The sequence below is a fragment of the Euleptes europaea genome, chromosome 12 (assembly GCF_029931775.1).
Source record: "Euleptes europaea isolate rEulEur1 chromosome 12, rEulEur1.hap1, whole genome shotgun sequence".
NCBI classification, from domain to species: domain Eukaryota; kingdom Metazoa; phylum Chordata; class Lepidosauria; order Squamata; family Sphaerodactylidae; genus Euleptes; species Euleptes europaea.
This window is the reverse complement of record NC_079323.1, coordinates 25,357,497-25,385,059: the sequence shown is the minus strand read 5'-3', so window position 1 is coordinate 25,385,059 and position 27,563 is coordinate 25,357,497. Positions and strand designations below refer to the sequence as shown.

The following is a 27,563-nucleotide window of genomic DNA, read 5'->3' as shown; positions in this document are numbered from 1 at the left end:
TTTAGCTTAATTAACATTTGCAAGTCAACGGTTAGGATCAAGAAATTTACCGGCAGCTGTAGATACTGAGTTTTCTTGGTAGCCGTTAGCTGTATATTAGCCGCCTCCAACTTGCCTTTGGATTGAGATGCGGCTAGCTGGAAGATTCTGTACCGACCTCCTTCCTTTAGGAGGATGTGAACATGTGATGATGGACGCCAGATGTTCAATAGAGCTTCTAAAACAACAATATGGTTCCTTTCTTCAGAAAGCATTTGTATTACAAGTTCATTTATATCCAAGTGATTCAAATATATTAAATTACTCCAAGGTTTTGGTTAACCAAGTGTTAGATAATCAGACATTTTTTGTTAACACAGCCTCTAAACTTTACTAACCTTTGCTTCTTTCTTCTTTTCCATAATCCACAATACGTAGTTTCATTGCAGGGGTTACATCCCTTCTGTAGGAACTGTGATCCTCCTGCTCTGCAGATTCCACTGCTTTTCTGAATTCTGCTTCTATCTGTGCTTGCTTTTTATCATTTACCATCTGCCTATGACTGTTCAATGCTTTTAATTGCTCCTCACTAAAATAGCCCTGCAATCAGAAAGATAACACTGGGTTACCTTCTTACATCTTCGTCAACAAATGGAAAAAAGCAGCATAATTCCTAATAGACACATTGTTGCTGTTTTTTAAAAGCAAGGGTGCTTTAAAAAAACCGCATTGGCTCTGAAATGTAAATGTTATATCGAGTCATACTTATAAAAACAGCGTTTCTGTAACAGCCACAGGACTTCTAGCAACAGCAAAAAATAAAGCACAAGTGATTCTCGCTTCCCTCCTTTTTTGATTCACGTATAACGTCCAAAACATTACTCTCATCTCGCCTCCTCAAAGGTCTACAAAGCCTTCTTGTAGGCTATTTGAATGAACTGACCCCGACTTTCTTACTTTGTTTATGTCAGTCAATTCTTATCTTCCTTTGCCTGATGAATTCTATGAACCTCCAACAGAATTGGCCAAGTGAAATATCTTCTATAGACAGGGTCTTAACGCTCTGTTAACAACAGCACTTTCCTGTAGAACAAGGAGCCTTACACCAATGCAGGAGCCTTCTTGCACTGGAGGAAAGTGTCTCTGTTATGGATTTAGGATCCAACCCTGTATCTTAAGTCTATTTCAGATTCTGTATAACTTCATATCCTCAGTCCTCATACTGAGTTTCCTTCTGATACATCCGAAACTATAGAGGGCAGATAACCAAGATATGTAATCTGGATCTCCTTTACAGATATCTTTCTCCCAGACCCTGTGACTTGCTGTGCAAAATTAGTTTAGTTAGGCCCGTAAATGCATCATCTCTAGAAGAAAGTCATGATTAAAAACTGAGTGATTCTCATACTGACTGAACACATACTGATTGAGAAATTATTCTAATACTTGAAATGCAATCTTACCTCCATGTAAGGTGGATCAGGAGCATTAAGAATTGCCTCATAAAGCTCTGCACCATCTTGCAGGGAGCGAATCTGTTGTCTGGTTAGTATGCGGGATCTCAGTGATCTTTTGCCTTCATCTGATTTGTTGGAATATATTAATGTTAATTAATAGCCCGGTACAGGGAACAATTATAAAGACATTAAACATCCCATTAAAATGAAATCAGATCAGTTGTTCTCATCAGGCCAGGGAAGGGGCTCACCTGTCCCTCATACAAGATGACTGGTCACTTACGGACACAATTTTCAATGCTCTCTAACCCAGAAGGCAACTCTTCCATCGGCTGTCCCTAACCTCTCTTGTGTTCATTCCCGCTCCTACCTTGTGTTCAAGCACCCATATTTTTGTACCTTTTGTGAAGCATCTATGACGAAATAGATTGTCACATTCTGCACCAACTGAAACTTTCAGTATTCTGGGGCAAGCAAGCACCACATAGTATACCAACAAACTGTAACATATGTCTGGCCAAAGGCAAGATGCATGAATATACTGCAATATACTGCATCCTGGTGCCTGCATATGCAAAATTAATGGCACATAAAGAGACAGTAAGTGCCACCACATTAGAATATGTCTAGGTATATTACGAGAACAGGAATAAAATTACATAAAAATAGTACAATTCAGCATTCTAAAAACCAACAGTAGAAGAGTTAATATTCAAGTTTTACCCTCATTCTTTTCAAATTTAGCTTGTATTTTTGCAAGCAATGCTTGCATGGTCTTTTGTTGACTGTCTTTATGCCTTGCGGCTTCTCTTTCTTCAGCTCGTTCATTACGAAACACATAGGAACCCGTTGATAACTTTTCCATCCACTGCAATAAATGTTCATTAAAAATTAAATCAGCTGCTTTATTTTACAGTCTGCTATAGATGGAAATCAGCTGAAAATGACTGAACATTATTGCACTGTACTAACCTGTGTGGGATAAACTCTTTGAATAATGACATCAACACAACCGGCAGTCCCTCCATCACTGAGGAGCGATGATAACGGCAAACAGAAAGGCCGGGGGTCCCTATGATATCCTAATTTGGCATACCATCGTGCACGCCGAGTACTGTTAGCTGAAATCTAAACAACGACATTAGTAAGCATCTGCAAATACAACTGCTATGGAGATGTCAATTTAGAGCCTTCAATCACAATGGGTAGCTGTGTTTGTCTGTCTGTAGCAGTAGAAAAGAGCAACAGTCCAGTAGCACCTTAAAGACTAACAAAATTTCTGGCAGGGTATGAGCTTTTGTGAGTCTCAGCTCACTTTTTCAGATACAGCTAGAATGTAAGTCCATCTATCCTTAAGTAGAGAAGAGTGAATTTAGACACCCAATGGCAACAGCATGTAAATAATAGCATGTAATGACAATAACAGGCATGACTGGATTAGGTGTGATATGCAGAGGGGCAGTAGGCGTGGAGAAATCAGTATTTAGAGTCTTATGCATGTTCCACAAATTCCTGGACCAAAAATTAGTATTTGAACTGAAATAAATTAAATGATTCAGGGCTTACAATGCTGGCTTTCATGTTTTGAGGATGCTTATCAGGGGACTGTTGATAAAGTGGTCATTAATGACATTAAAATATAGAAAAGAGCAAGAGTCCAGTAGCTCCTTAAAGACTAACAAAATTTATGGAAGGGTATGAGCTTTCGTGAGTCACCACTCACTTCTTCAGATACAGATAAAGTACATGGGGCTTGATCCAGTGATCTGCATGCACCAGGATCGTAGATCTTCCCCACTTTCCCCTCCCTCCAGTAGTCCCTTTCAACCCAAGGGTCACAGAATGGGTATCGGACAAAAATCACATAGGTCAGTGGGCTACAGTGAGGGATGGGGACACGTAAAAAAAGGTAAAAGTAGTCCCCTGTGCAAGCACTGGGTCATTACTGACCCATGGGGTGATGTCGCATCATGAAATTTACTAGGCAGACTATGTTTATGGGGTGGTTTGCCATTGCTTTCCCCAGTCGTCTACACTTAAACCCCACCAAGCTGGGTATCTGCATAGATCTGGACTGCTATCAGATTACAATTTTCATCTGACAAATACAACACAGAGGAACCTAGAACCGAAATGAAAAAAATTACTTCATTTATTACATTAAATTTTTACATTTTGATGTTTTCATCAAAGACAGAGTCAACCTTGAGCCGGCTACCTGAACCCGACTTCCATTGGGATTGAATTCAGGTTGTGAGCAGAGCTTTGACTGCAGTACTGCAGCTTACCACTCTGCGCCACGGGGCCCATATTATGGGAACAGGATGAGGGTGAAATCAGTCCCTTGTCCATTAGTGCAGCTCTGCTAATGGAAGAGACAGGAGGGGAATCACTGGATCCAACCTATGACATGCAACACTGAACAAAAAAGACAGAGCCCTATCCATAGGTTTATAATCTGAAATAGAAGTACATAAAGGGTTGGACAGCAAATGGGAGCAAACAGAGCACGCATTTATTTACCATAAGTAATCACCTGTTCCCAAACAACACACAAAGAATTAGTACCATCTTGAAACAGGATGACAGTGGTCAAGGCAGTTTTATACTTTTACCTTTAACATAAGAGATTCTGGGGCTTCCAATGGAGTGCATGCATCCTGTGAACCTACAAGTTCTGCTCCATGGACAATGATCTTCTGACCCACACACAGCCTTTCTCCACGCAACAGTGACTGCAGAGCGGAGTCCAAGATGGCCCTAATCCCATACCAGCCATCTGTAACTTCAATCACAGCCACTTCTCGTTTGGTTTCCACTGCAGTGCTTTTGTCATAGACGTGAGACACATTTGCACTCAATGATATAATTTTAGAAATGCACAGCACAAGTGTTTTGCCAGCAACATCATCTCTCTCTGTTATTCTTTTGATGGCTGATCGATGACTTTTGTCAATTTCCACATCATACCTATCAAAATGAAAAATATACAACAGCGTCAAATTTATTTTATATGAAAAAAACAGAGTTGCACTTACCTGTAACTGCTGTTCGTCAAGATGTCTTCTGTGCAGGCACACATTGGGACTGCGCTTGCGCAGGCCAACCTCGGAAAGGATTCTTCTAGCTTCTTAAAATCCGATAGGGGGCGCCGTACGCCATAGCGCATGCGTCAGCCTTCCCGCCTTAAGACGTGACGTCACGGCGCCCCCTACCCAGTTCTGTTCTTTGCCCACTCGAAGAGCCTGAAACACTGGAAACTAAGAACAAACAATATATGAGAGCTCTCCGAGGGGCAGGAGGGTGGGATGTGTGCCTGCACAGAAGACATCTTGACGAACAGCAGTTACAGGTAAGTGCAACTCTGTTTTCGTCTGCGGTCTTCTGTGCAGTCCCACATTGGGAGATTAAATAGCAACACACTCACCTGGAGGAGGGGGTGAGCTCTCAGAGGAATAATGACTGTAAAACTGCTTTTCCCACAGCCGTATCTTGTCTGGCATCGACGTCGACGGCATAGTGCTTAACGAAAGTCTCTGACGAAGACCAGGTAGCCGCTCTACAAATATCCTTGATAGGAACTCTCCTCCGAAAGGCAGCTGAAGCAGATTGGGCTTTTGTGGAGTGTGCTCGTAACGATTTAGGACACTTCTTTCCAGCCCTCCTATAACAGTGACGTATAGCCTGCACTAGCCATCTAGATAACGACTGGGACGATGCTGCCAGTCCCTTCTTCGGACCAGCAAAACATACGAACAGGGAATCTGACTTTCGGAACTGTTTTGTACGCTCCAAATAATATAATAAAGCTCGTTTAACATCTAGAGAGTGAAGAGTTTTTTCCGCCGTAGACTGCGGAGTGGGGAAAAATACAGGTAAAAACAAGTCCTGTCCCAAGTGGAATTCAGACACCACTTTGGGTCTAAATTCCAGACTGGTACGTAAAACTACTTTAGAAGGGTAAAACTGGATAAAAGGAGGGTGACACTTTAACGCTGCTAGCTCACCCACCCTTCGAGCCGATGTGATGGCTACTAAGAAACACACTTTATAGGACAACCATGCCAGGGAAACTTTTCCCAAGGGCTCAAAGGGAGAGAACATTAGTTGAGCCAAAACTAGAGACAGAGACCACTGTGAAACAGGCTCATGTCTAACTGGGAACATGTTTGATAGGCCCTTTAAAAATAACTTAGACATATGATGGGAAAAAAGGGAATACCCGTCCACTCCCACATGAAATGCGGACAGGGCTGCTAAATGAGTTTTAACTGACGAAAAACTTAAACCAGTTCTCTTGAGGGATAGTAAGTAATCTAACACGACTGGCAAAGGGCATGATGACGGAAAATGTCCTGTACTCATCACCCATTTAGAGAAACGTTCCCATTTAAAAGCATAAGAAACCCGAGTAGAAGGTTTCCTTGAATTTAAAACTACTTCCAGAACCTGATCAGACAGCTTTACTGAGGAGGATTTAAAAGCCAAGCTTTCAATTGAAGTATACCCGGGTCCTGGTGCCGCATTTGGCCCACTGATAGAAGGTCCGGCGCTATCTGAAGGTGCCTGAAATTGTTCTGAGCAAGATTGAGGAGCTCCGAAAACCAAGTTTGTCTGGCCCAATATGGAGCTATTAAGATGCAATGAGTTTTGTAATCGTGAATCCGAGCTAGTGTTTTGGTAATCAACGGAATTGGGGGAAAGGCATAAAACAAAGCCCCCACCCACGGTATCAAAAACGCATCCCCTAGAGACCCTGTATCGTGGCCCGCTCGGGAACAAAAAAGGGTTGCCTTTGTATTTCGAGATGTGGCAAATAAATCTATCTCGGGAAATCCCCATTCCTGAAAAATGGGTAGAATGTAGTCCCATTTTAGAGACCACTTGTGATGATGTCTTTTCCTTAAAAATAGCCTTACCAGACCCAATAGCTTGGTGGCCCTATTCGCAGGTAAAATGGCCCTACCCGAAGTAGAATCCAGGGAAGTGCCAATAAATCTGGCTGTCTGAGTCGGAACGAGGACAGATTTTTAAAAATTAACTATGAGGCCCAGAGAACCTAAACAATTTAAAATGAGCTCTTTTTGGGCCAGTAACTGCTCCATAGATGGAGCTGTTACCAACCAATCGTCCAAGTAAGGAAAAATTACACAACCTTTGGTACGAAGGTGTGCCACTACCACGGCCATACACTAAGTGAAAACACGGGGAGCTGTGGACAAACCAAAAGGTAACACAGCATATTGGAATACTTGGCCACCCACAACAAATCTCAAGTACTTCCGATGGTCCTTCCGGATAGAAATGTGGAAATACGCATCCTTTAAATCAATAACCATATACCACCAACCAACTTTTAATAACTGCAAAACATTATGAACAGTCAGCATATTGAATTTTTTGTACTGTAAACATCTGTTAAAAGACTTCAGATCAAGAATAGGGCGTAATCCACCATCTTTTTTATGAACCACAAATAAACGAGAGTAAAAACCTCTCAGAGAAGTTGAAACCGGTTGAACTGCACCCTTGTTAATCAATTCCGCCAAAGCGGTTTGTAAGGCTGGAGATAGTTCTAAGCCAGTGCCCAAGGGAGGGTGACCTAAAACAGGTAAAAACTGAAATTCTAACAAATAACCATACAACACAAGGTGTAAAACCCAAGAGTCAGAAGTTATATTTGACCAGGCTGAGAAGAAAGAGGCTAAACGGTCGCCAAATACACAGGGGACGCTTTCCCCATCCTGTAACAGTCAGAAAGAAGATTTGGGGCCTTGATTCCTTGGAGACTGAGATCTCGGGGCGGAGGGTCGGGACCTTGGAAATCTCCTTCTGTTCTGATGTTGGAAGGACTGGAAACCCCATTGTTGCCTGTAGGGAATAAGCGGAGGGGGAGGTGGTCTCTGGAATCTGGGTTGAAAAGAAGCACCCCTATAACCATAGCGTGGCCTATGGAAATTGCCAGGTACTTGGACAGATACCCCCATGTACCTGGCATCTTGTTTCTCTTTCTTCAACTGGCTGAGAGTGTCATTAGTAGTGGCTGCAAAAAGACCCTTGCCGTCAAAGGGTAAGTCTTCGATGGTACCTCTCACGTCATGGGACAGAGCAGTGGAGCGGAGCCAAGCAAACCTGCGCAGGGAGACCGAGGCAGCCATGTCCCGAGCAGCCGATTCAGATGCGTGTCTACCAGCGTTCATCTGGTGGCGTGCTAATTGAATTCCTTCTGATATCACTATTTTAGCCAGCGACTTTTGTTCGTCAGGTAAGTCACTCAGGTAAGCAGACATCTTTTCCCATAAAAATAGATGATAGGCTGACATTATTGCTTGATAGTTTCCAATTCGGAACCCAAGCGCCTCTGCAGAGTATGTTTTCCTGCTAAGAACATCTATACGTTTGCTGTCTTTATCAGACGGTGAAGAATGACTGCCCAAACGTTTATTTTGAGACTCGGCTACAATCACTGACGAAGGAGCTGGATGAGAAAACAAAAACTCACATCCTGAAGGAAGGACCTTGTACATGCTGTCTACTTTCCTAGATGTAGATGGAGTGGTGGAAGGACTCTCCCAAACTTTTTTGGCCATGTCCATAAAGTCCTCAAGTACTGGAAAGGCTCTAGATGTGGAGGCTTGGGAAAAAAGAGGAGATAAAAAATTTTCTTTTGGCTTAGGAACAAGTGATTTGGCATCGAGTCCCAAAGCTTTAGCTGCTCTGGACATTTGTTCTGAAAATTTAGAAATTTCTTCCCCAGAAGGGCCAGGCAGCTGGTCACCAGTAGATAGATCTGGTGTAGATTCAGACGGCTCATCCAAGCCTAATTCAGAGCGAAGTGATTGTGCATCCTGGTCAGCTTCCAGATTGAACTGCAACTGCTGATCCAAGAGAGGTACAGCCTCCTGTGTAACTAAAGGCTGCATTTGGTCGCCAGACCAGGATGGAAACTGTTGGGGTTGCTGAAAATGCGGACCCCATTGCGGGTAGGGGTATCCTTGCCAGGGAGCTGCTTGAATCGGCCCATACCACTGGGGGGGGCACCACTGAGACATTGGAGGCATAGCCTGTTGCTGTGATCCCATGGAACCAGTAGGTGGAACCGGTTGATCATGGTGAGATAAGTGAGAAGAGTCCTGGATCTCTTTTAAAAACAGATCAGGCAAGTCAACCTCTGAATCCGATGACTCTCAAAATGAGGGGAGGGGGTACTAAGAGGAGGCGGGGTACGATCGTCCTCCCTAGTAATCGGATCGGTAGCACTCTTGGAACCGGATGCCTTCGGTTCCTTTGACTTTTTTGTTAAGTGCTTGGTCTTAGCTCGCGCCTTCTTTGGGAGTGGTTCCGAAGCACTCCTAGCTCTCTCCGCGGTAGGAGAACGGGGGCGGGACTTGGGAGCGGGTACGGGGGTCGGATCCGAGCGCATGGAACAGACCGACTCGGAACGTACTGAATGGTCTCGCTCGGCCGATGACTTCGAGGCCGGCATTTGAGATCCAGATAGAACCTTTTCATAAAGCCACGCTTTCAAACGGGAAGCCCTGTCAGCACGGGCCTTCGGTGTGAACTGCAAACAAATCTTGCAGGAGGTCACATTGTGGGACTCACCCAGGCAGAACACGCAGAGCGAATGTTCATCTGTTTTAGTCATTTTAGTGTCGCACTGCAGACACTTTTTGAATAGAGCTGCCTGCGCCATTACCGTAACGTTTGCTTTCGTTTTATTTTAGATGAGAGAAAAAAGACGAGAAGCTGCAAGAAGAACGTCCTTTCTTCCCGGCGGCAAAGAACGAACTGGGTAGGGGGCGCCGTGACGCCACGTCATAAGGCAGGAAGGCTGACGCATGCGCTCTGGCGTACGGCGCCCCCTATCGGATTTTAAGAAGCTAGAAGAATCCTTTCCGAGGTTGGCCTGCGCAAGCGCAGTCCCAATGTGGGACTGCACAGAAGACCGCAGACGAACACACGTGATTTTGAAAAGATTTCCTTTCAGAATAGTAACAGCCAATTTCACACAGGAAAACCACATCCCTCTGCAAAGTAGGGATGCACAAAGTTACAGAAGCAATTACAGCTTAAAAATTTCAAAGATAAAATTTACCAAATGAACATTACCAGATTACAAGTAATACATGGCTGCAGTCAGTGATAAAGGAATTCACATTTCATACCTGTATTTTAGCTGAAGTAGCACTCTTTCTGGAGTCAAACATTTATTGGCAAATTCTTGTGGAAATGCAACTTCCATAGCAGCCAGTTTCCATATGATCCATCTGTAGTGGTTGTAAACCCAGGCTTTTGAAATGAGCTTTGGATCTACTCCAGGTGTGTCACATAAAGCCCTGTTACAATTATTAGAATATGAAGTTATTCTATAATAAAACTCTTTAACAATGAAAAAGCTTTGCGGCTACCATACATTAAATGCTGGCTGCGTTAGAAACAAAAAGGCTAGTTTACAAAGAATTAACAAACTGAACTAGTTCTATTAGTGGCCATCAGCTTTTTAGAAATGCCTTTTCAAGTGAGGTAGGGATACTTTTAAAAATGAATATAGTTGATTTTCAATACAGGAAAAAACCCTCTAAATTTGTACAGCTTAACATATCATATGAAATATGTCTGAAATATGCTGGTGTCCCATGATGAGATATACTGAGAATCAACTGATGGGTTAATGGTGTGATCAGTGGCTGTGTTCATTTATTTGATCATATTTAATAGAGAGTTAAATATTTGATTATATGTAGCTGTTAAATTAGTGATATATGTCTGTAATTTAATTTTTCTAAAATAAAAATATAAAAAATTGTACTAACGGGGAAAAAATCTAAATTTGCACAGCTTAACACATTTATCTCTAGTTTAATTTCTAAATATTTTAAATATCCTGCTCCTATCAGTACTAGGGCTCTCCAGAGAGGATTTATTTTATTAAAACATTCATATCCCAACCTTCCTCATGGATCAAGACGGCTTACAATAACAGTTTAAAACATTTTGTTAAAACCAAAAATAAAATAGCAAACTTAAAATCCCTCCCTTAACAGATGCCTGCAGTTCAAACGTCCCTAAAAGCCCTGGCAAACAGGTGGGCCCTGCAGCATCTCCTGAAGACTTCCGAGGAAGGGTCCTTCCTTCTTCAAAGAGCCCATTTCACAGAGCTAAAGACAAGATGGAAAAGGCCCAGGTTCTAGATGATGCCAGATGGGCCACTCTAAGTGGAGGGACAGTCAACAGATGGCTGCCTGACAACTGCAGTTGGCTCACAGGGACATAAGGAGGTAGACGGTCCTTCAAATATGTACGTCCCAGTCGTGAAGGGTTTTAAAGGTTATATCCACCACCTTGAGTTGAACTAAGAAACAGACTGGCAGCCAATGTGGCAGTTCTAAAATGGGCAACGTATGTTCCCTGCAGCTAACCCCTAACAATAGTTGGGTTGCCATGTTCTGGATTAGTTGCAATTTCCGGCTTGTCTTCAAGGGCACCCCATGTAGAGTGCGTTGCAGTAATCCAACCAAGCAGTTACAGAAGCATGGGTCAATGTGGCCAGATAGGCTGAGTCAAGGTAATGAGTTGGTGAATCAGATGTAGCTGACAGAAGGCGCCCCTGGCCACCATCCTAATCTAGAGTAAACATCCCTATTGCTTTCCAGAAAGGATCCCAGAACAAACAAAAAACTCACTGAATTTTCTTTGTATTTCATAAGTTCTTTACATCAATATAAAAACCTGCAAATATTGTATACAATTAAAAACCCAGCACATACTGCAATACCTGTAGAATTCCTCTTTTCCTGCCTTCCCTTCATCAGTGGGAACAAGGTATCCTCCATCAGCCAACTGTATTCCATGCCTTTCTAGAAAACATTCTTTACTGAAAAAATCCTGGATGAGAAATTGAAAATCTTCTGCATTTGAGCTGTTAATTTTTATGCACTGCTTGGGAACACCAAACATATACAACTGTAAGGTAAGATACAAGTAAAATGTTTTAGTGTGTTAAACATGATAATCAGCCTCTACATTTCAATATAAATGAGCAGAGCCCATGCTTTTCCATTTTACATTTTATACTGTAATTTGTAAGTAGCTTTGCGCCATAAGGAAAGGCGGGGTACAAATATTTAAAATAAATAAATAAAAATGTGTAAAATTGCTTAATATGTTTAACTATATAAGTGTGAATTTGCATGTAGGGTTTTCAAGACCCTGTCTTATGGTGACCCCGTAGGGTTTTCAAGGCAAGAGACATTCAGAGGTGGTTTTGCCATTGCCTGCCTTTGTGTAGGCTGAGAGAGTTCTGAGAGAACTGTGACTGGCCCAAGGTCACCCAGCAGGCTTCATGTGGAGGAGTAGGGAATCGAACCCGGTTCTCCAGATTAGACTCTGCTGCTCTTAACCACTGCACCACACTGGCTTGCTCTCTCTCACACACAGACACACAGAGTGCAGATTAAACAAATATCTACCTGTTTACTGAAATAAGAACCTGGCAATTTCTTGTCCACTGCATCTTTAAGAGGAATTCTATTTGCTGCAGCAGATGTTTTCACAAGATACAGGTTGCCTGGTTGTGGGCAAATTCTTTGCCTTTTTTTCTTTATAATTCTCATTTCTTGTAAATTTCTGGCATACTGAAGATCTTTTATTATTTTTGTTAAATCTGCCAAGAAAAATATGTCAAATCCAAATAGTTTAAAATGGAAATCCCAGGCGCGCAGATATGCAAGTACTGCATTTTTAGGAACTACTACATATAAATGTTTACCAAATATAGAATATTGATAGTCTTTCAGATACACGACTAGGTATTTTTACTTGCAACCATAAGTCAGGTATTAAAAAATTTCTCTGCATTACTTAGGGCCAAACTTCACATATCATTGGTGAACCATGACTGAATTTTTCATTTCGATTTTATATTCATGAGAAATAATAGGGAGTTAATCTGTGTTCTGAAGGTCATCAACCAGAGCGAGGTTAAGGAGGCCTTATGTTCCAAGCTCTAGAAATTTCTGAAATTTGGCCTGCATGAACTATCCAGAGGCAACGGAGAAGGGTGTGATTACTAAGCTACTAGTCAATAAATGCTGAGTTAACAAATTTTACATATACAACCAGCATACCTGAATTTATATCTGTGAATTCTGAATCCTCCAGTGATATTTGTGTGGAATCATCATCTTCAGAGGAATTATTTTCTGGTTCAATTGTGCTTTCTTGAATTGTTGTAGGATTTAGCTTTCCATTTCTATTAATATTTTTGCTTTCCAGTAAGCCATATTTTTTGCTGCAAGCTATTTCATCATCAGAAACACCTGACTTTGTTTTGAAAGGTGGTACAAAGACTTTGACAGGTTTCCGTCCAATATATTCATTTTCTATCTTCTTTTTTTCCTCAGCTAAGGTTTTACTAAAAGGGATCCAAGAACCTAATAGTCTGCTCGAAGGTGGCTTTGATATATGTTGCCGATAACCATTAGATTTAGATCCTTTCAGATCTTGGTCTGGGGCGGTAAGATTTGGATTCAGAACTTCTTGCCGTTCTTTTGAAGAACTGAACAAATAAAATACTTTGGTAAGTATCTGCGCAGTGATCAGAATGGATCTTTTTAATGTTGCTGTTCATTAACCTGGCAATCTACATATTACACATATTTGACTATTACTGTATACCTATTTCATTGTACTTTTTTTTTTGCCACCAAGTTGCAGCCAACTTAAGGCGACCCTGTAGGGTTTTTGAGGCAAGAGATGTTCAGAGGTGGTTTGCCATTGCCTGCCTCTGCATTGTACTAGATGCTTCAGATTACAATCATAAGCTTAATCGCTCCCAGACAAATACTGTAAGTTACTTAACGCTATTTTAGTATGGAAAAAGCAAAAAGAATATGCATACCAAACACACTGAATTCATTGAACAATATCCATTAAACAAGAAGCAATGAAATATAATTCATCTATCTTAGAAATGCTTTGCAATTATATCCAGCCTCATCCTAAGTTTGAAGAAGCTGACAAGCTACAATTTCTGATAGAATAGCTAAAATCAAGCCAGGAAGACATACAATTGTTTTTCTTAAACTTCTAAGTTCATGATTTAGAGCAGGGGAAGGCAGATTTCATATTTATGAGAACTATTTCATTTCCCCCCTAGGAGCCTTGGGAGCTAACAATCACCGAATAGCGGTTCGGTGGGTGCAGCCTGCCACTGTTACATTGTTTACTTACAATGTAAGTTTACTTACAAAAGTTACATTGTTTCCCCTGATGTTTTCCCAAAGCAAACCACCCCATCCCCAATTATAACTGGCTTTGCAGGGGAAAAGCATACAGTTACCACTTTGTTTTCCCTGGAAGAGGCAAATAGCGGCTTTAATGGAAGCGAAGTAGTCAATAACACACTCGTTCCCCATCCAGAGTAAAAATGCACGTGCGTGCATGTGGTAGAGGAGGAAGAAAGGTGGATGGAAAAGGGTGCTGGTACTGTCATCTTCCCATTCAGAGCAAAGGTGCAGGTATGTCCTCTTCCTTTGCAGGAAAGAGAAAGAATTTGCAGTGGTATCTTGAAAGGGAAGAATAACAAAGTGATCACAGCAGCACTGGAGGAGGGGTGGAGAGCTACTTTTACTGACTTGGGAGAGTATCCTTCTGGCCAACCCTTATCTGGAGCACTGCACAAAGAGCTCTGAGCGTGCACGAAGGTAGTATGACGGTTTCTTCCTACCGCCCAATGTGCTCTTTGGGTGATTTTGAGACTCAGGTGAGTTTCAGAAGCTTTTGCAACTGGTGATAGGAACGGAAAATAGGGAAAGTAAGAATGTGCACGCACACACAGATGCCTAAAGGGATCTCTAGACTGAAGCTATCACCAATTTTTCTTACCTGAAAGGGACACTAATTACAGGCTTTAAGTCAATATTGTATTTGAACTTCCTTCTGTCATTCATTGCATCTAAAGGGGAAAAAAATCAGTTCTTTTACTTCCCAAAAGCACAGCTGAGAGTCTTCAGAATGGAAGACACAGCACATTTAAACGTTTCAAAGAAGAAGCAATGTCAGGAAATGCCCTGTTCTATGTATGCACCCAAGTCTATGAGCCTCCTCTTCCCTTGAAAACCGTTAAAAAGCAATTTTACTGCTGCAATCTATATGACATTTAAGAATTTTCACTTAACGTGTTGCCTACCTGCAAGAAGCCACAGTAGTCCCAAATGCAGCAGTATGCACAAACACATAAAATGAGGAATGAAATCTCATTAGAACGTTATTTGCAAAGTAGGATTCTGAGATAGGAACAGGAATTTAAGCAAGTTTTAAAATCTGTTAAAAAAATTTGTGTTACAAAAGTAAAGGAGAAAGAACAAATATCGAACTTTATATTCACTGATGTGAGTGACCCTTAAGAAAAATATCATTACCCTCTGGAGTAGTTTTTGAGGCTTTCAAAGATGAATTGTTGGGCCCTTCTGATCTATCAAATTCAGGTAACAATTTTCTTTTAATAGGAGGTTCTCCTGGAAAGCAAATGCAGAAACCATTTTGAGATGCATTTTTAACAAGCCTGGGACACAAAGCTTAATGTATATTATTATAAAAACTGATGTTATTGGTGAAGGGAATTAATTAAGATGGCGTTTTCTTTCTTTTCATGTGGAGAACGGCTTTCTTAACAAAACACCAGGCTTCTCATACTAATGTTTTGGTTCTATTTAGAAATCAAAGTCTGGAAAATATTTTACATTCTAAAGGCAAACTCTGTTACTACTTTTGCTACATGGATGTCCTATGTGGTTGCTGTGGAGTAGACAACATAAAAAAGCACTATTCTTGAAAAATGTGCATGTGAGATACTTGCATATGATTTAATTCCTTATTGATTCTGAATATATGTCAACCATAATTCTTCACAAACATTTCTTAAATGAGGTGATATAATTCAGTTCCACAAACTAAGCCCTGGAACTCATTAATACAAACTTTCTTTGTATTAACATCTTTGACGATGTTAATAATGGCTGTGTTAGTTCACAAGAGTTTTGTACAGCTATTGAGTCATTTCCGAAACATCTTTCGTAACAGTTTGTTACAGATTTTATCAATGATAGTATGGCCATGCACTTTGATCTTGGTCCTAGTGAAGGCATTCTGGTAATGTGAAGTAAAAAATTGGAGTTGTTAGCATCCCCCCCCCCCAGGAATTCACATCTCTACCCCTGTTTCTTTTCCTCTGGCTGTTTTCCCCCCACAGCTGTCTCCAAAATAATAGTGAGCCCAGCTGAAGGGAAGACGGGGGGGGGGGGGCGGGCAGGGTTGCATATAATGATCAGTGGATTTTGGAAGAAGTAAATATCCCTTTCTTTCGCTGATCTTTTACTGCAAGATCTCCTGCTCACCCCCAGCCCAAATCCCAGTCCTGCATTCCCATTACATTGACATAGAGGGTTGTGACTACAATTTTTTGAGAACATTAATTCTTCCCTACTTCGTAGTAAATTAAACCCAAATCAGTGGCAGTGCCACCAAGTAAACACACTTAAGAGCTGAGCGCAAGAAAAATGAGTTACTTACCAAATTTGTTTTCTTCTTCTATGGGCCTTTTCCCAGTTCTCGCATTTGACAGCAAATAATTAGTTTTCCCAGGAACAAAGACCAGTGTTCTTTTATTTTTCTGTACTTCTGAATCATTGAGCTCATCATCTTCCATGAATGCTTTGGCACTTTCTGAAGCTTCTGTTTCCAAATCATTTTCTGGGGTTTGGGAGTACACAGGATAACAAGAATCCAGATTTCCTTCAGTAACAGCGTCATGGCTTGTTGTGTTTGCTGTTTCCATTCTTTTTGGGCAAGGCTGGTGTCTTTCCAAAGGTTCTATTTGTTTTGTACATGGAAAGGTTTTTTCCCATTGCACTGGTTGCTTGTACTTCTCAGTATAAGACTTCTCTTGCAGTTTTGACTTTGAAATGACTTCATCATAAGGTTTGGATTCTACACAAGGAGCTTCTATTGGTGTAATATGATCCTGCTGTAAATTTTGTCCATCTGCAAAGTAATCATTGCTGCTGGTATCATCAATTTCTTTGAAGAAACCTGTAACTTTCTGGAGAGCTTTCTCAGAGACATGCACATGTTTCCCACTTGCTGTACTAAAGCCACAAAAAAATTGTGAATTCACGTCAGTGTTTGGAGGTCTCTCTCCTTGGGACATTAATGGTTTGCATTTTTCAGGGGTCACTTTATTTCCAACCGGAAATACTTCAGCATAACTGTCATTTGACACATGACTTGGGTGAACTGATGAATTGTTTTCTTCAATATCAGAAAAAAGTAGCCTAGCTTTCTTTAATGACTCTTCAGTTAACTGTACAGGTTTACCCCTTGCTGTGCTGAAGAACTCGCACTTACCAGCATCTCTAGAAAAGTCTGCTTTGGTGTGATTCCATTTGTTGGACGCCCAGGTATCAGAAAGCTCATCAGTCATTTGAACACATGATGTCTGACAACCTGACTGAGTCCCAGTGTCCAAGGACATGGGTCCCGCATATTGTAATGCCTGTTTATCTTCCCAGCCATATTTCTCAGCTCCAGAAAATTGGGCTGCGACTGAATTTTCCGCTGCAGTTTTCTCTGTAGTTCCCAAGGCATCAGAGCAGCTTTCTAAAACGCCACGTTTACTAGTTTTAGATTGAAATTCTGTATTCTGTTTTGTGGATTCATAGCAGTCAGTATGAAGTGACTGTCTGACCTTTTTTAATGCTTCCTGAGAAATGTTAACAGCTTTACCACTTGCTGTACTGAACGCAACTGGCCTTGCAGTTGAAAGCTTGGAAGCAGAGAAGGATACTTCTCTAGAGGAATCTTTTAGTAAGCTGTTTGTGTCCAGTAATTTTAAATCACATTTCTGGACTATACAATCAACATTTTTAGATGTTTCTTTAAAGGTGATAAATTTTTCTGCATTCAAACTTTCTGGTGATGTTCTTTGGGACACATAAACAACATTTTCTGCACAGAAATTTGTGTCATTATTATCTGATAAATGGTGTAATGCAGAACTCTTTAAAGTAGAGGGAATTGGTTTTGAAGAATTTAAGTCCCAGTTCTTGTTGTTAGTAACAAGTACATTACTTGAATTACCTTCTTCAACAGGTAAACATTGGTCATTATCAGAATCCATAAATAAAGTTTTTGAAATGTCACTTGTGCTTGATATAGGTGCTGGATTGTTCTCTGTCACCAAACCTTCACTTAGATCATGCTTTACTCTTCTTTCAGAAGTATTAACCTCTTGAGAAAGGTTAACTGTTTTGAGATTCTCAGTCTGCTTAATGGTAACATTATCTGGCAGCAGGTCTAGAAGATCGTCAGAACTTTTAAGATTTAGAACTTCATTATACTTTTCAATTATATCTTCAAATTTCTTACTTACTTCCCTTATCTCATCCTTTTTTTCTTTTATTGAGTGTTGAATGCCAGTGCTGACAAAATTACTAATAAGACCATCTTTTTCTGAGAAAGCACATTCTTCTGAAAGAATACATCTTGCCTTAGCTAAAAATTTGTCAGTGATTGCAATTTGCTTACCACTAGCTGTGCGAAATCCCATTGTACTATTGTGCTTTAAGTTTTCATTTTGATTTAAGTCGATACTCTTTTTGACCAAAGTGACGGCCCCCTTCTCGTTTCCAACATCTGCCTTACTACAGAAAACTGATGACATATCATCTAGTTGTTCTCCACAGCAGCCAGGCAACACATGAAGTGTTTTGTTCTTTCCCGACTGGGGAACAAGAATGTTCTGACCAGCCATGGTGTGTACTAAATAACCACCCTCTGGACTGTGTATCTTTTCCCCTTGTTGATTAGAATTTAGGTTTTCTTTTTCATCTACATTATTCAGAATGGAATTCTGTTCAGTTTTACTAACTTCAACTAAACATGTTAGGTCAGACAATGTTTCTTGCAAATCATTACAATGAGTCTCTTCACAGTTTATACAGTGACGTGAGACTAATACGCTGTGATTGTTTTCAACAGTTGACAGGTCATTTCCTGTCATATGAATAGAATACTTTTGAACAATTTTTAGATTAACTTCTGTTGTTCTAGAAATATGAATACTGTCTTCATTATAACCTGTTCCATTTGACTTCTTTTCCATATTTCCTTTCACAAAGTTAATAGTGTCTCTCACATTATTTTTCATCATGTATTCGGCACTTACTGCTTTGACCATCTGATGCCAATCAACACTCATTTCTTTCATATATTTAGGATTATTCCAACAAGTTTCACATCTTTTTGAACAATTATTTTTTAACATAGTTTTATGAAGGTTACGCATTTCATCCATTCCATCTAGATTACTGACTAATTCTGCAGGTTTGTTAAAGATCTCACTAGAAATAGCACTCTCTTTTCTCCCAGCTGTTCTATACGCCACCAAATCAGACAAGCCACAATGTAGAGATGCTAATGCATTCGGAACAGAGCAATCCCTGTTTTGCTTTTTGCTTGCCATATTAACTAATGCAAGCTCTTCATTGCTACGTTCCTGTATCGCAGATTCTTCAGTGGTGTCTCTATACTTAAGGGGAGACCGATCACTGTCTTGCTGAGGTTTTGGTTGGCAGCTTTCCTTAAAATCATCTTTCCATGCTTCAGAATTTATGTCCAGTTTAGTTATTTCATGTTTATTGGTGCTTCCAGGTGCTTTACAAGCACTGTTTTGCAACATAGCCTTTTGCTTTCTAAGCTGTGTAAATTCAAACTGACTACCTGTTTCTTCCAGTATATTAGAAAGCTCAATGACCTCTGCTTCTTCACTTGCTGTTAAATTGTGTTTTCCTTCAGGTTGCTGATTTTTAAGCATGTTATGAAATGATGCATTCAGGAAAAACTCAGAAAACATGTTTTGGGTATCACTTAATTCAATAAGGCCAACTTGTGAATCAGAAGCATGTGAAAAGTTGGATATGCTTTTGTTTAATTTATTCATTTTAACTGCAGAAATTTCAGCATTTTCTTCTACATTTTTATTTGGAATACACTGCGTTTGTTCACAGGGTAAGTCTTTAAGAAATTGATCTTCTATTTCTTTAAACAGCAATCTGCCTTTTCTGATGTTGTCATCAGACAGAGCTATTGGTTTATTGGATGAAGTTTTGAAGCCAAGAAAACCTTGATTTTCATTATGACTTGCAAGTCCTAACTGTCTCTGCTTGTTATTATCTAGAACAGGTTGTCTCAGATCTAAACTTTTCTCCAATGCTACAAACTTAGAAGGCTCATCTACGTTAGGCTTTGACGTTTTCTTTGACAGATGCACAAGTTCAGCCATTTGAGTGCTGCTTCCCAAAAAATGCTGCGCAGCTAATTCCAAAGGTGCTTGCTTTTTTCTCCTTTTCAATGCTTGTATTGTCAACCCAGATTCCTCAGAACTTCCTTCTTGGAATGAACTACAGGTTGTGAGGCGAGCACATTTTGCCCTGTTTTCTATTTCTGAAGTATCTTTGCTACTACTTGTGTGGATCTTGTTTTCACTTAACTCTGTTTCTTGATTAGTAGCTATAAGAGAGGAAAACAGATTTGTGTCATTTTTCCTGTCTGTGCTTGGAAGAACTGGTAACTGATCCGTTCCTACGGTTGGTTTTTTATTGCATGGAGTTTCATGAAAAGGGTTACCGGTAGTCCAAGTCCAGCTTTTCTCAAGTTCTACTTTTTGTCTCTCTTCAACATGCTCATTACCACTTGAAGGTTCTTCAATTTGCCCTGTAAGGAATTATGACACATAAACTATGTTACCATCATTTAACAGTACACCCTAACCTTCTCTCATGTTCTACAAGAATGGAACATTGGAACGTACTAAGAAGGTTCCTCCTACCTGGAGCTTGGAGGACATCATTTTGTCACACTCTGTGTAAGGGGAAAAGTGGCACCTGGGAGTTGGATCAAGGCACCTACCCACACCTTTCTTTGCTATACGTGTTTCCTTACAGTATCAGTTTATTACATTACTTTTGACTGAGGCCTGCTGCCTCTCTGTTTTTCTTTGTTCTACATGTTTAACCTTTCTGAGTAGGCATAAATAGTTTTTTTGTGACAGACTGCTTTTACAGCTACAGAAGTCTCCAAATTGAAAAGATTTGGCAGGCACATCTTGCAAGTCAGAGACAAAAGTCTGCAATCAGCTTCCTGCCTCTAGGATTAGCAAAAGTAGCCATCAAAATCATGTCCTCCAGTTCCAGGGAGAATTATTTTCTGAACATTTTGTTGGTACGAGGCAAACTGCAGCTAACACTATTCTATGACTGAAATATTTATGCTCCTAAAAGAGTATGCTGTTTTTCTGTGTATTTGAAGTTCCTAAGAAATTAAACCATTGTGTGAGCTTCTTCGACAATTTTAAATAAATCTTCTGATGTAGCAATCCATTACTGAGAGAACTCCTTTGCTCAAGTGGCTAAGCTTATTTTTTCCTTCAACCTACGCATGTTCAATAAAATGCAGGGTTTTGCAAAAACCTCTCAAGAGATCAGAAGATCTGATGGTATTAAGTACAAAAAGATTAAAATTTCAGTGTTGCAATTAAAAACTGATACTATTTAATGACTTTACTTTTAATTAAGAGTCCTTAACAGTGGCATTTCCAGAGACATGACAAGCTGCTTTATGCTATAATGTACTCATTTAATTAAAACTGTTTCTATTTTTCCTGAAATATCTAAAATTCTACCTCTTCCTGTGATCTCTCCTTTTCCCTTCCTCTCCTACATATTTCCTTACTTCAGCCTATCTCATAGTGCCTCTTCCCTACTTTATATCCCACTTACTACCACCTATAAACATGTGATGAAAAAACCCTAACTTCACAACACACAATTCACTTCTAAAGACAGTAGGACCTCTTCAGTGCAGTAAACATGAATATCTGGTTCAAACCAAAGACTTGACAAGCATAGAAAACAGAGTTTTAGAATCTGACGTTTATAAATCAACATATGAAGAAATCTAAGAGCCTACCTTCATTCCCAATGGCTGTTCCAGAAACTCCAGACTTGGAAGATTTTAATTTTGCACCAGATGGCACAAGATAAGAAGATCCGCCTGTCTGTGTGGTCCTTTCTTCCTGACATACTGAAGTGTCTTTTAGTGAATAAACAAATTTTTTGGGTCGCCTTTTAAAATTGGAAAGTGAGCTCATCATTGTTAAGCCTGACCTTTTAAGTCCTCTACTATCACCAGCAGCTGGTGTTAGAGTACTATCTCCAAGAGAGCCAGAGGAAGTCTTAGAATTTCCTTTTGAGTATTTATGATGGCAACTGCTATGAGCTTCCAAGAATTCCGTAAAAGTTGTGTTTTCCATTAAGAAGGAAGCATTTTCTGAGTCATTTGTGATGGAAGCCTGCATAGCCTCACAACCTTTCACTAGCCTTGGGCTGTTTCTCATTTCAACAGGCACTGGAGAATTTTTGGAACCTGGTAGTTTTTCTGGAGAATTAATGTTCAATAATTTGTGGACATTTATTAGACTTGATGTGTTTAGTATGCGTGATTCTAAAGTACTAGCACACTCTTTCACAGTAGATGGTACGTGGTCTTCAGAATTTTTCTTGGCATAAACATTAGGTGAGCTAGTATAACATGAAGACACTTTCCCCAGCTGTGTTATTTCAAGACCAGACAAGTCCAACTGAGACCATGAAGACAGTACAGATGATGGCATTTCTTCTTCTACACATATGTTATTTTGAGTCACATGGTGGTTTTGTGTTCTATTACCTGGAATGATCTTTGCGTGCAGATTATAATTGGAGGAATTTAACTCAGTTTCATATTCTCCTATACTGCCATCTTTAGAATCCAATTTCACTGCATTATTTTCTTGAAGGCCATCATATTGCACTTTATCAGAGTATTTGTTCTTACTCCATTTGGCTGTTTTCGTTTCTCTTTGGAAAGTTTTGCCACTTGCAAGGCATACAGAAAAACTACTCTCAATTTCTCCTGCAGTATCAGTTTCTTCATGCATCTCTTCATCTTCTAAAACATTTGGTGGGTTTTGGTTCACACTTGACTTATTGGGAAGTTTGTCTATTCCAAAGCAGCCATCTAATAATTTTCCAAAATCTGTCAATAATAACAAAATCATCAACATTAAATTGTATTCATTAAACAATCAATTAGTTGATTTGCTGATAATACATTGCAAAAATAAATAAATAAAGTATTTGATTAATTAATTATACAGATAATTATACTAATTACAAAAACTACTGTGGTGGGGGAAATTCTTAAACTGATGATCTTTTTATATTTATAGAGATTAGCATTATATACATTTTTAGATTATTGGCTTTTTTTGAAACCAGCCACATTTATAGTCTACAGGGGCTTTTAAACCATGTAAATGAAGAATTACAGAAGCATTTTAGTTCAAGACAGACAAATAGGCTGAGCAACTGTGACACACTTGAAATTCTGTGAAGGGGACTAACTGAAATTTGACACGGGACTAACTGAATTGTCATACAGGGAATTGTCATACAAGTGTATGTAAGTTCAGATTATCTGTACAATCATCTTATACGAAAAAATGTGGTTTACTCTTCAAGTAATAAACTATCAGAGACATTTAGCTTTCGGTGGCCGGGGATGGCGGGGAGGAGGCGCAGCTGTGGCACCTCCTAAGCAGTTCCCCGCCCACCGAAAGCTTGAAAAAAGGCTTTTCGCGGCTTTTTTCTTTTAAAATGGGCCTTTTTGCCTCATTGAGAATAGTGAGGCTGTGCCTGCTAACAAGCAGGCGTAGCCTCTCTCTTCTCCCCGCCGGTGTACCTGGGACTAAAGGGAACAGGAGGCTGTCAGTGGAAGGCCCCTCAGGCATCCTGGGGTGGCGCTGCCATGGCAGTGCCAGGAGACCAGCGTCTGGGCCTCCCCTCCGGGGTTGGGGCCACTTACAGCAGTGGAAGTAGCCTGGATGCCGGTGTGGGGGCCCCCAACACTGGCGCAGCCCCTTCCTGGCCTACTGAGGATTTTCATCCTCAGAAGTCAGGAATGCACTGTAAATATGGCTACAAATGGCAGTACTCACTTTGGTTCTTGCTATCAGTCTCTGAACCCAATTCTTCTATTCCTGCTGTAGACAGTACATTCACACTGTTTTTACCAGCACCTCTCCCATACTTGGATAAAAAGCTTTGCATGATCTGAAAACCAAAAAGGGGCAGTCATACAAATTACATATGAGTTAAGAAATTCTCATTGACCTTTCCTCTTATTCATGAGTTTTGTTTAAAATGCTTTGTATATATCTATACATGTTTTTAAACTTGTTTTAATGTTTTTATTGTTCACTGTCTTGGGGACCCTAAGTCAGATCAAAAGGTGGCTTTAAAATGTTTTAAATAAATAAATAAAAGTTAAGAAAACGGGTCACTTTCCTAAACCCTTCCAACCTAGGGCTTAGGTTTGGGGTGTTAAAGTTACAAAAATATTTAAGTAACACATAAGTTGATTTTTGGACAAAAATTTTCCCCATGACATAACAGTTGATCATATGGTTCCAAGAGCAAAACTTATACAATGTGGAAGAGAGCAGCTGGAAAACTAGATTCTAGAACATACTGTTCCATAACCTTTTAAGGCTTATGTAACAATGTATATTCTGTGCTACAAGTTTCTTAGGCAGCTTACAAAGATAATAAGACATAGATCTAGCTACGGTTATCCATGCGACAGTCACCTCTAGGCTAGACTATTGTAACTCGCTCTACGTAGGGCTGCCCTTGAGTCTGATCCGAAGGCTCCAGCTGGTACAGAATGCAGCGGCGAGGCTCCTTACTGGGGCCTCGCCCCGAGACCATATACAGCCAGTCCTCTGACAACTGCACTGGCTCCAGCTGGAGTACTGGATCAGATTTAAGGTGCTGGTTTTAACCTTTAAAGCCTTACATGGTCTGGGACCCTCGTATCTTCAGGACTGCCTCTCCTGGTATACCCCCTGAAGAGCATTACGCTCTGTTGGTGGTCCCCAGCCTGAGGAGTGTGTGGCTGTCCTCGACCAGGGCCTTTTCGGCCCTGGTGGAATGCTCTGCCTACCGTGTTGCCCCGAAAATAAGACATACCCATAAAATAAGCCGTAGCAGCATTTCTAAGCATTTGCTTAATATAAGCCATACCCCAAAAATAAGGCACCCCGGGGGCTGGTGTGGAGAAGACCAGGAGGAGCCCAGCTGAGCAGATGCAGTCTCCCGCGGCTGCTTCAAAGGCCTGGCAACCAGCGGCCCAGGGCTGGGGTGGAAAAGACCAGGAGGAGCCCAGCTCAGCAGAGGCGGTCTCCCGCAGCCGCTTCAAAGGCTCTGCAACCAGCGCGCCCGGGCCTCTGGGGGCGGGGAAGACAGGAGGAGCCCAGCTGAGCAGATGCAGTCTCCCGCGGCCACTTCAAAGGCCCGGCAACCAGCGCGCCTGGGCCTCTGGGTGCGGGACCGGAAGGGGGTGGTAAGGGGAGAACGGGAGCCGAGAGGGAGGACAGTTCTGATTCCCTCGGAATAAGACATCCCCTGAAAATAAGCCATAGTGTGTCTTCTTGAGGAAAAATAAATATAAGACAGTGTCTTATTTTCGGGGAAACACGGTAATAACATCAGGGCCCTGTGGGACCTGAAGGAGTTCCGCAGGGCCTGTAAGACAGAGCTATTCTGCCAGGCCTATGGTTGAGGACGGCCGCAGGTGAGACTAAGTGAGATCTGTGCTGGCCTTTCTACTCCCCACCCTCAGTTTGTGATCTATTTGAGGGTAGATAGCCGAACCAATTATATATTATGGTTGGCCTCATCTGCTACAGTAAGCACGTATATACGGCGACCATCTTTTAAATTAATTGGGTTGTTTTATGGTTTCATATATTTTATTGTTATATCGGAAATTTTAATGTTGTAACCCGCCCTGAGCCTGGCCTGGCTAGAAATAAATAAATAAATAACACAATCAATATAAAGCAGAATAAACTAACTTCCAAGTTCTAAGAAAATTAACAGTTAAAAAGTCATAGCAGAAAATTCACATTAACACTGCAATCAGCAGAAGCAGAAAAAGCATTAGAAAAAAAGTGGTTAGTGCTGGACTAGAATTTTGGAGATCTACTGGAATCAATGGGCTTACACTGGAGTAACTTTGCATACGATTGCATTGTTAATCGGCAGTTTCTATTGATTCCCCCTTCCCACTGCATTCCTTGGAGTTTCCTTTCCCAAGGAGCAGCATTTCATGGAGATCAGTGAGCTATAGTGGGAGGGGGGGAAGCAGGAATGTCCCACCCCGCTGAGGGAAATTATAGTCTGGATCCAATCCATTATCTTGCCCAACCTGCCTCACTGGGTGGTGGTTGTGAGGACAAACTGGAGTAGGGAAGAAAAATGTTTTAAACTGCTTTGGGTCTCCACTGGGGAGAAAAGTGGGGTATGAATATCTAAATCAATAAACCAAAAATTGCCTGTTTTGCCCTTTTAATTCCTTAAAGCTACTCACCAAAGCAAGTCTTTCATTATGTTGCTTTTTTCCAGAAGTTGCCTTATCTCCTGTAGCTAAAATTCAAACAACATAACCTATTTGTAATCATGTTGCAACTTGTATTAAAATTATATCTTTTAGTACACCAGCATAGCATTTCATATAAAAGATATTTTTTATTCTGGCATAATAACATTATCATTACCTATTAGTACTGTTGGGGAAAGCGTAGGGGGTGTAGCCAATGAACTTGACCAAGACATTTCAGGATCTGCTTCTGCTCCCAAGCTTTCAGAAATGCATTTTGGTGTCTGAGCCTAAAATATATCAAAATAAAAGTTTTTAAATTAAAAAGTCTAAAATAATTTTACTCAAATTGCTGAAATATTTGAGGGGGAGAAATTACCTGAAAAACCTTTGGCGTAGAAAGCAAACTTCCATTTAACACTGAAAAATATCAATTCAGACAATAAATTTTCTGTCCTCTCTTAAGAACATGTAATACTTCCAATACAGCAAACAATGAAATACAACATTGCGTACCAGATTTATTTCCTAGAGGTGTTCCACATATATTTATTAAAACAGCTGGGCTGAAATATAAAAGCAAAAAAACAAAAACAAACGGTTACTAATGAAATATAGCAAAAAGAAACTGACTATCAGTGCCGCAATTGATTATTGGATCCTCTATCAGCAACTACAGACAGAATGAGTCAGGACTATTTTGTCTGCCATGGACTCTGCCTGTGTATGGGTACAGGACGCAACACTGGCTGTGATGGTGCAACTGATCGTTTATACAGCTGAGTCCAAAGCAGACTAGTGAGATCAAGGTGCCAGAACACTAAAAACAGGCAATTACCATGTACCTTGCTATGAGACAGGTGTTCGAAGGAGGACTGATTACTTCATTTGATAGATCCAATTTTGTCCTTGTTGCAGGGGCTTCACTAACTGATCTGCCTGCAGAAAACATATTAATTTCTATAATGCCGGAAACCATCAATGTTAAAGTTAAAACACAGTTCAGCACTAGTTTAGTTTATCTGATTTTTACCCCGCCCTTTCTTGACCAAAGTCAGGCTCAGGGGGGCTGACAACCAATAAAATATACAGTTAAAAATACACTATACAAACATTTAAAATCCTTATCATCATTAAAATTCAAGACAGCGCCATTACAGAACTAATGCTAATAATAATTATGGGGAGAACAATCAAGGAAGGAAGGGGAGGGAGAAAAAGGAAAGGCAAGAAAAAGAGAATGGGGGAAGGGAAGGAAGGGGATTAGGCTAAACACCAGGTTGAACTCAGCATTATTACTGGAGAAGCAGTTAATGCTGCAGCAGCAAAAAAAATGCTTTCTTTCACCTTCATTTAGCCCAGAAGATGGCTCCCTACCTTGATTTGGCCAGTCTGGCTACATGGGTCCATGCCAAGGTGACCTTGAGGCTAGACTACTGCAATGCCCTCTACATGGGTCTGCCCTTAAAGTCAACATGGAAACTCCACTTAGTACAGAATGCCGCAGCTAGGTTGCTATCGGGAGCTAGGTGGAGCATGCACATCACACCCATTCTGCAGTCACTCCATTGGTTACTAATCAGTGAC

The 27,563-nt window shown here is 40.6% G+C and overlaps 1 protein-coding gene across 1 annotated transcript in view; it reads right to left on the bottom strand.

The window, feature by feature from the left end:
• BRCA2 (BRCA2 DNA repair associated) overlaps positions 1–27,563 on the bottom strand; it is a 34,590-nt gene that overhangs the window by 3,246 nt on the left and 3,781 nt on the right. Inside the window, exons 3-22 of the mRNA XM_056858506.1 lie at positions 26,822–26,915; positions 26,493–26,542; positions 26,356–26,396; positions 26,155–26,266; positions 25,968–26,023; positions 23,533–23,647; positions 21,465–22,571; positions 16,011–20,006; positions 14,861–14,956; positions 14,325–14,394; positions 12,566–12,996; positions 11,909–12,102; positions 11,215–11,402; positions 9,605–9,775; positions 4,052–4,406; positions 2,409–2,564; positions 2,160–2,304; positions 1,443–1,561; positions 378–579; positions 51–217 (exon numbers count right to left, since the gene is read on the bottom strand). Of these exons, the coding sequence (XP_056714484.1) occupies positions 51–217; positions 378–579; positions 1,443–1,561; positions 2,160–2,304; positions 2,409–2,564; positions 4,052–4,406; positions 9,605–9,775; positions 11,215–11,402; positions 11,909–12,102; positions 12,566–12,996; positions 14,325–14,394; positions 14,861–14,956; positions 16,011–20,006; positions 21,465–22,571; positions 23,533–23,647; positions 25,968–26,023; positions 26,155–26,266; positions 26,356–26,396; positions 26,493–26,542; positions 26,822–26,915 (7,865 nt within the window). The remainder of the gene's footprint in view (positions 1–50; positions 218–377; positions 580–1,442; positions 1,562–2,159; positions 2,305–2,408; positions 2,565–4,051; positions 4,407–9,604; positions 9,776–11,214; positions 11,403–11,908; positions 12,103–12,565; positions 12,997–14,324; positions 14,395–14,860; positions 14,957–16,010; positions 20,007–21,464; positions 22,572–23,532; positions 23,648–25,967; positions 26,024–26,154; positions 26,267–26,355; positions 26,397–26,492; positions 26,543–26,821; positions 26,916–27,563) is intronic.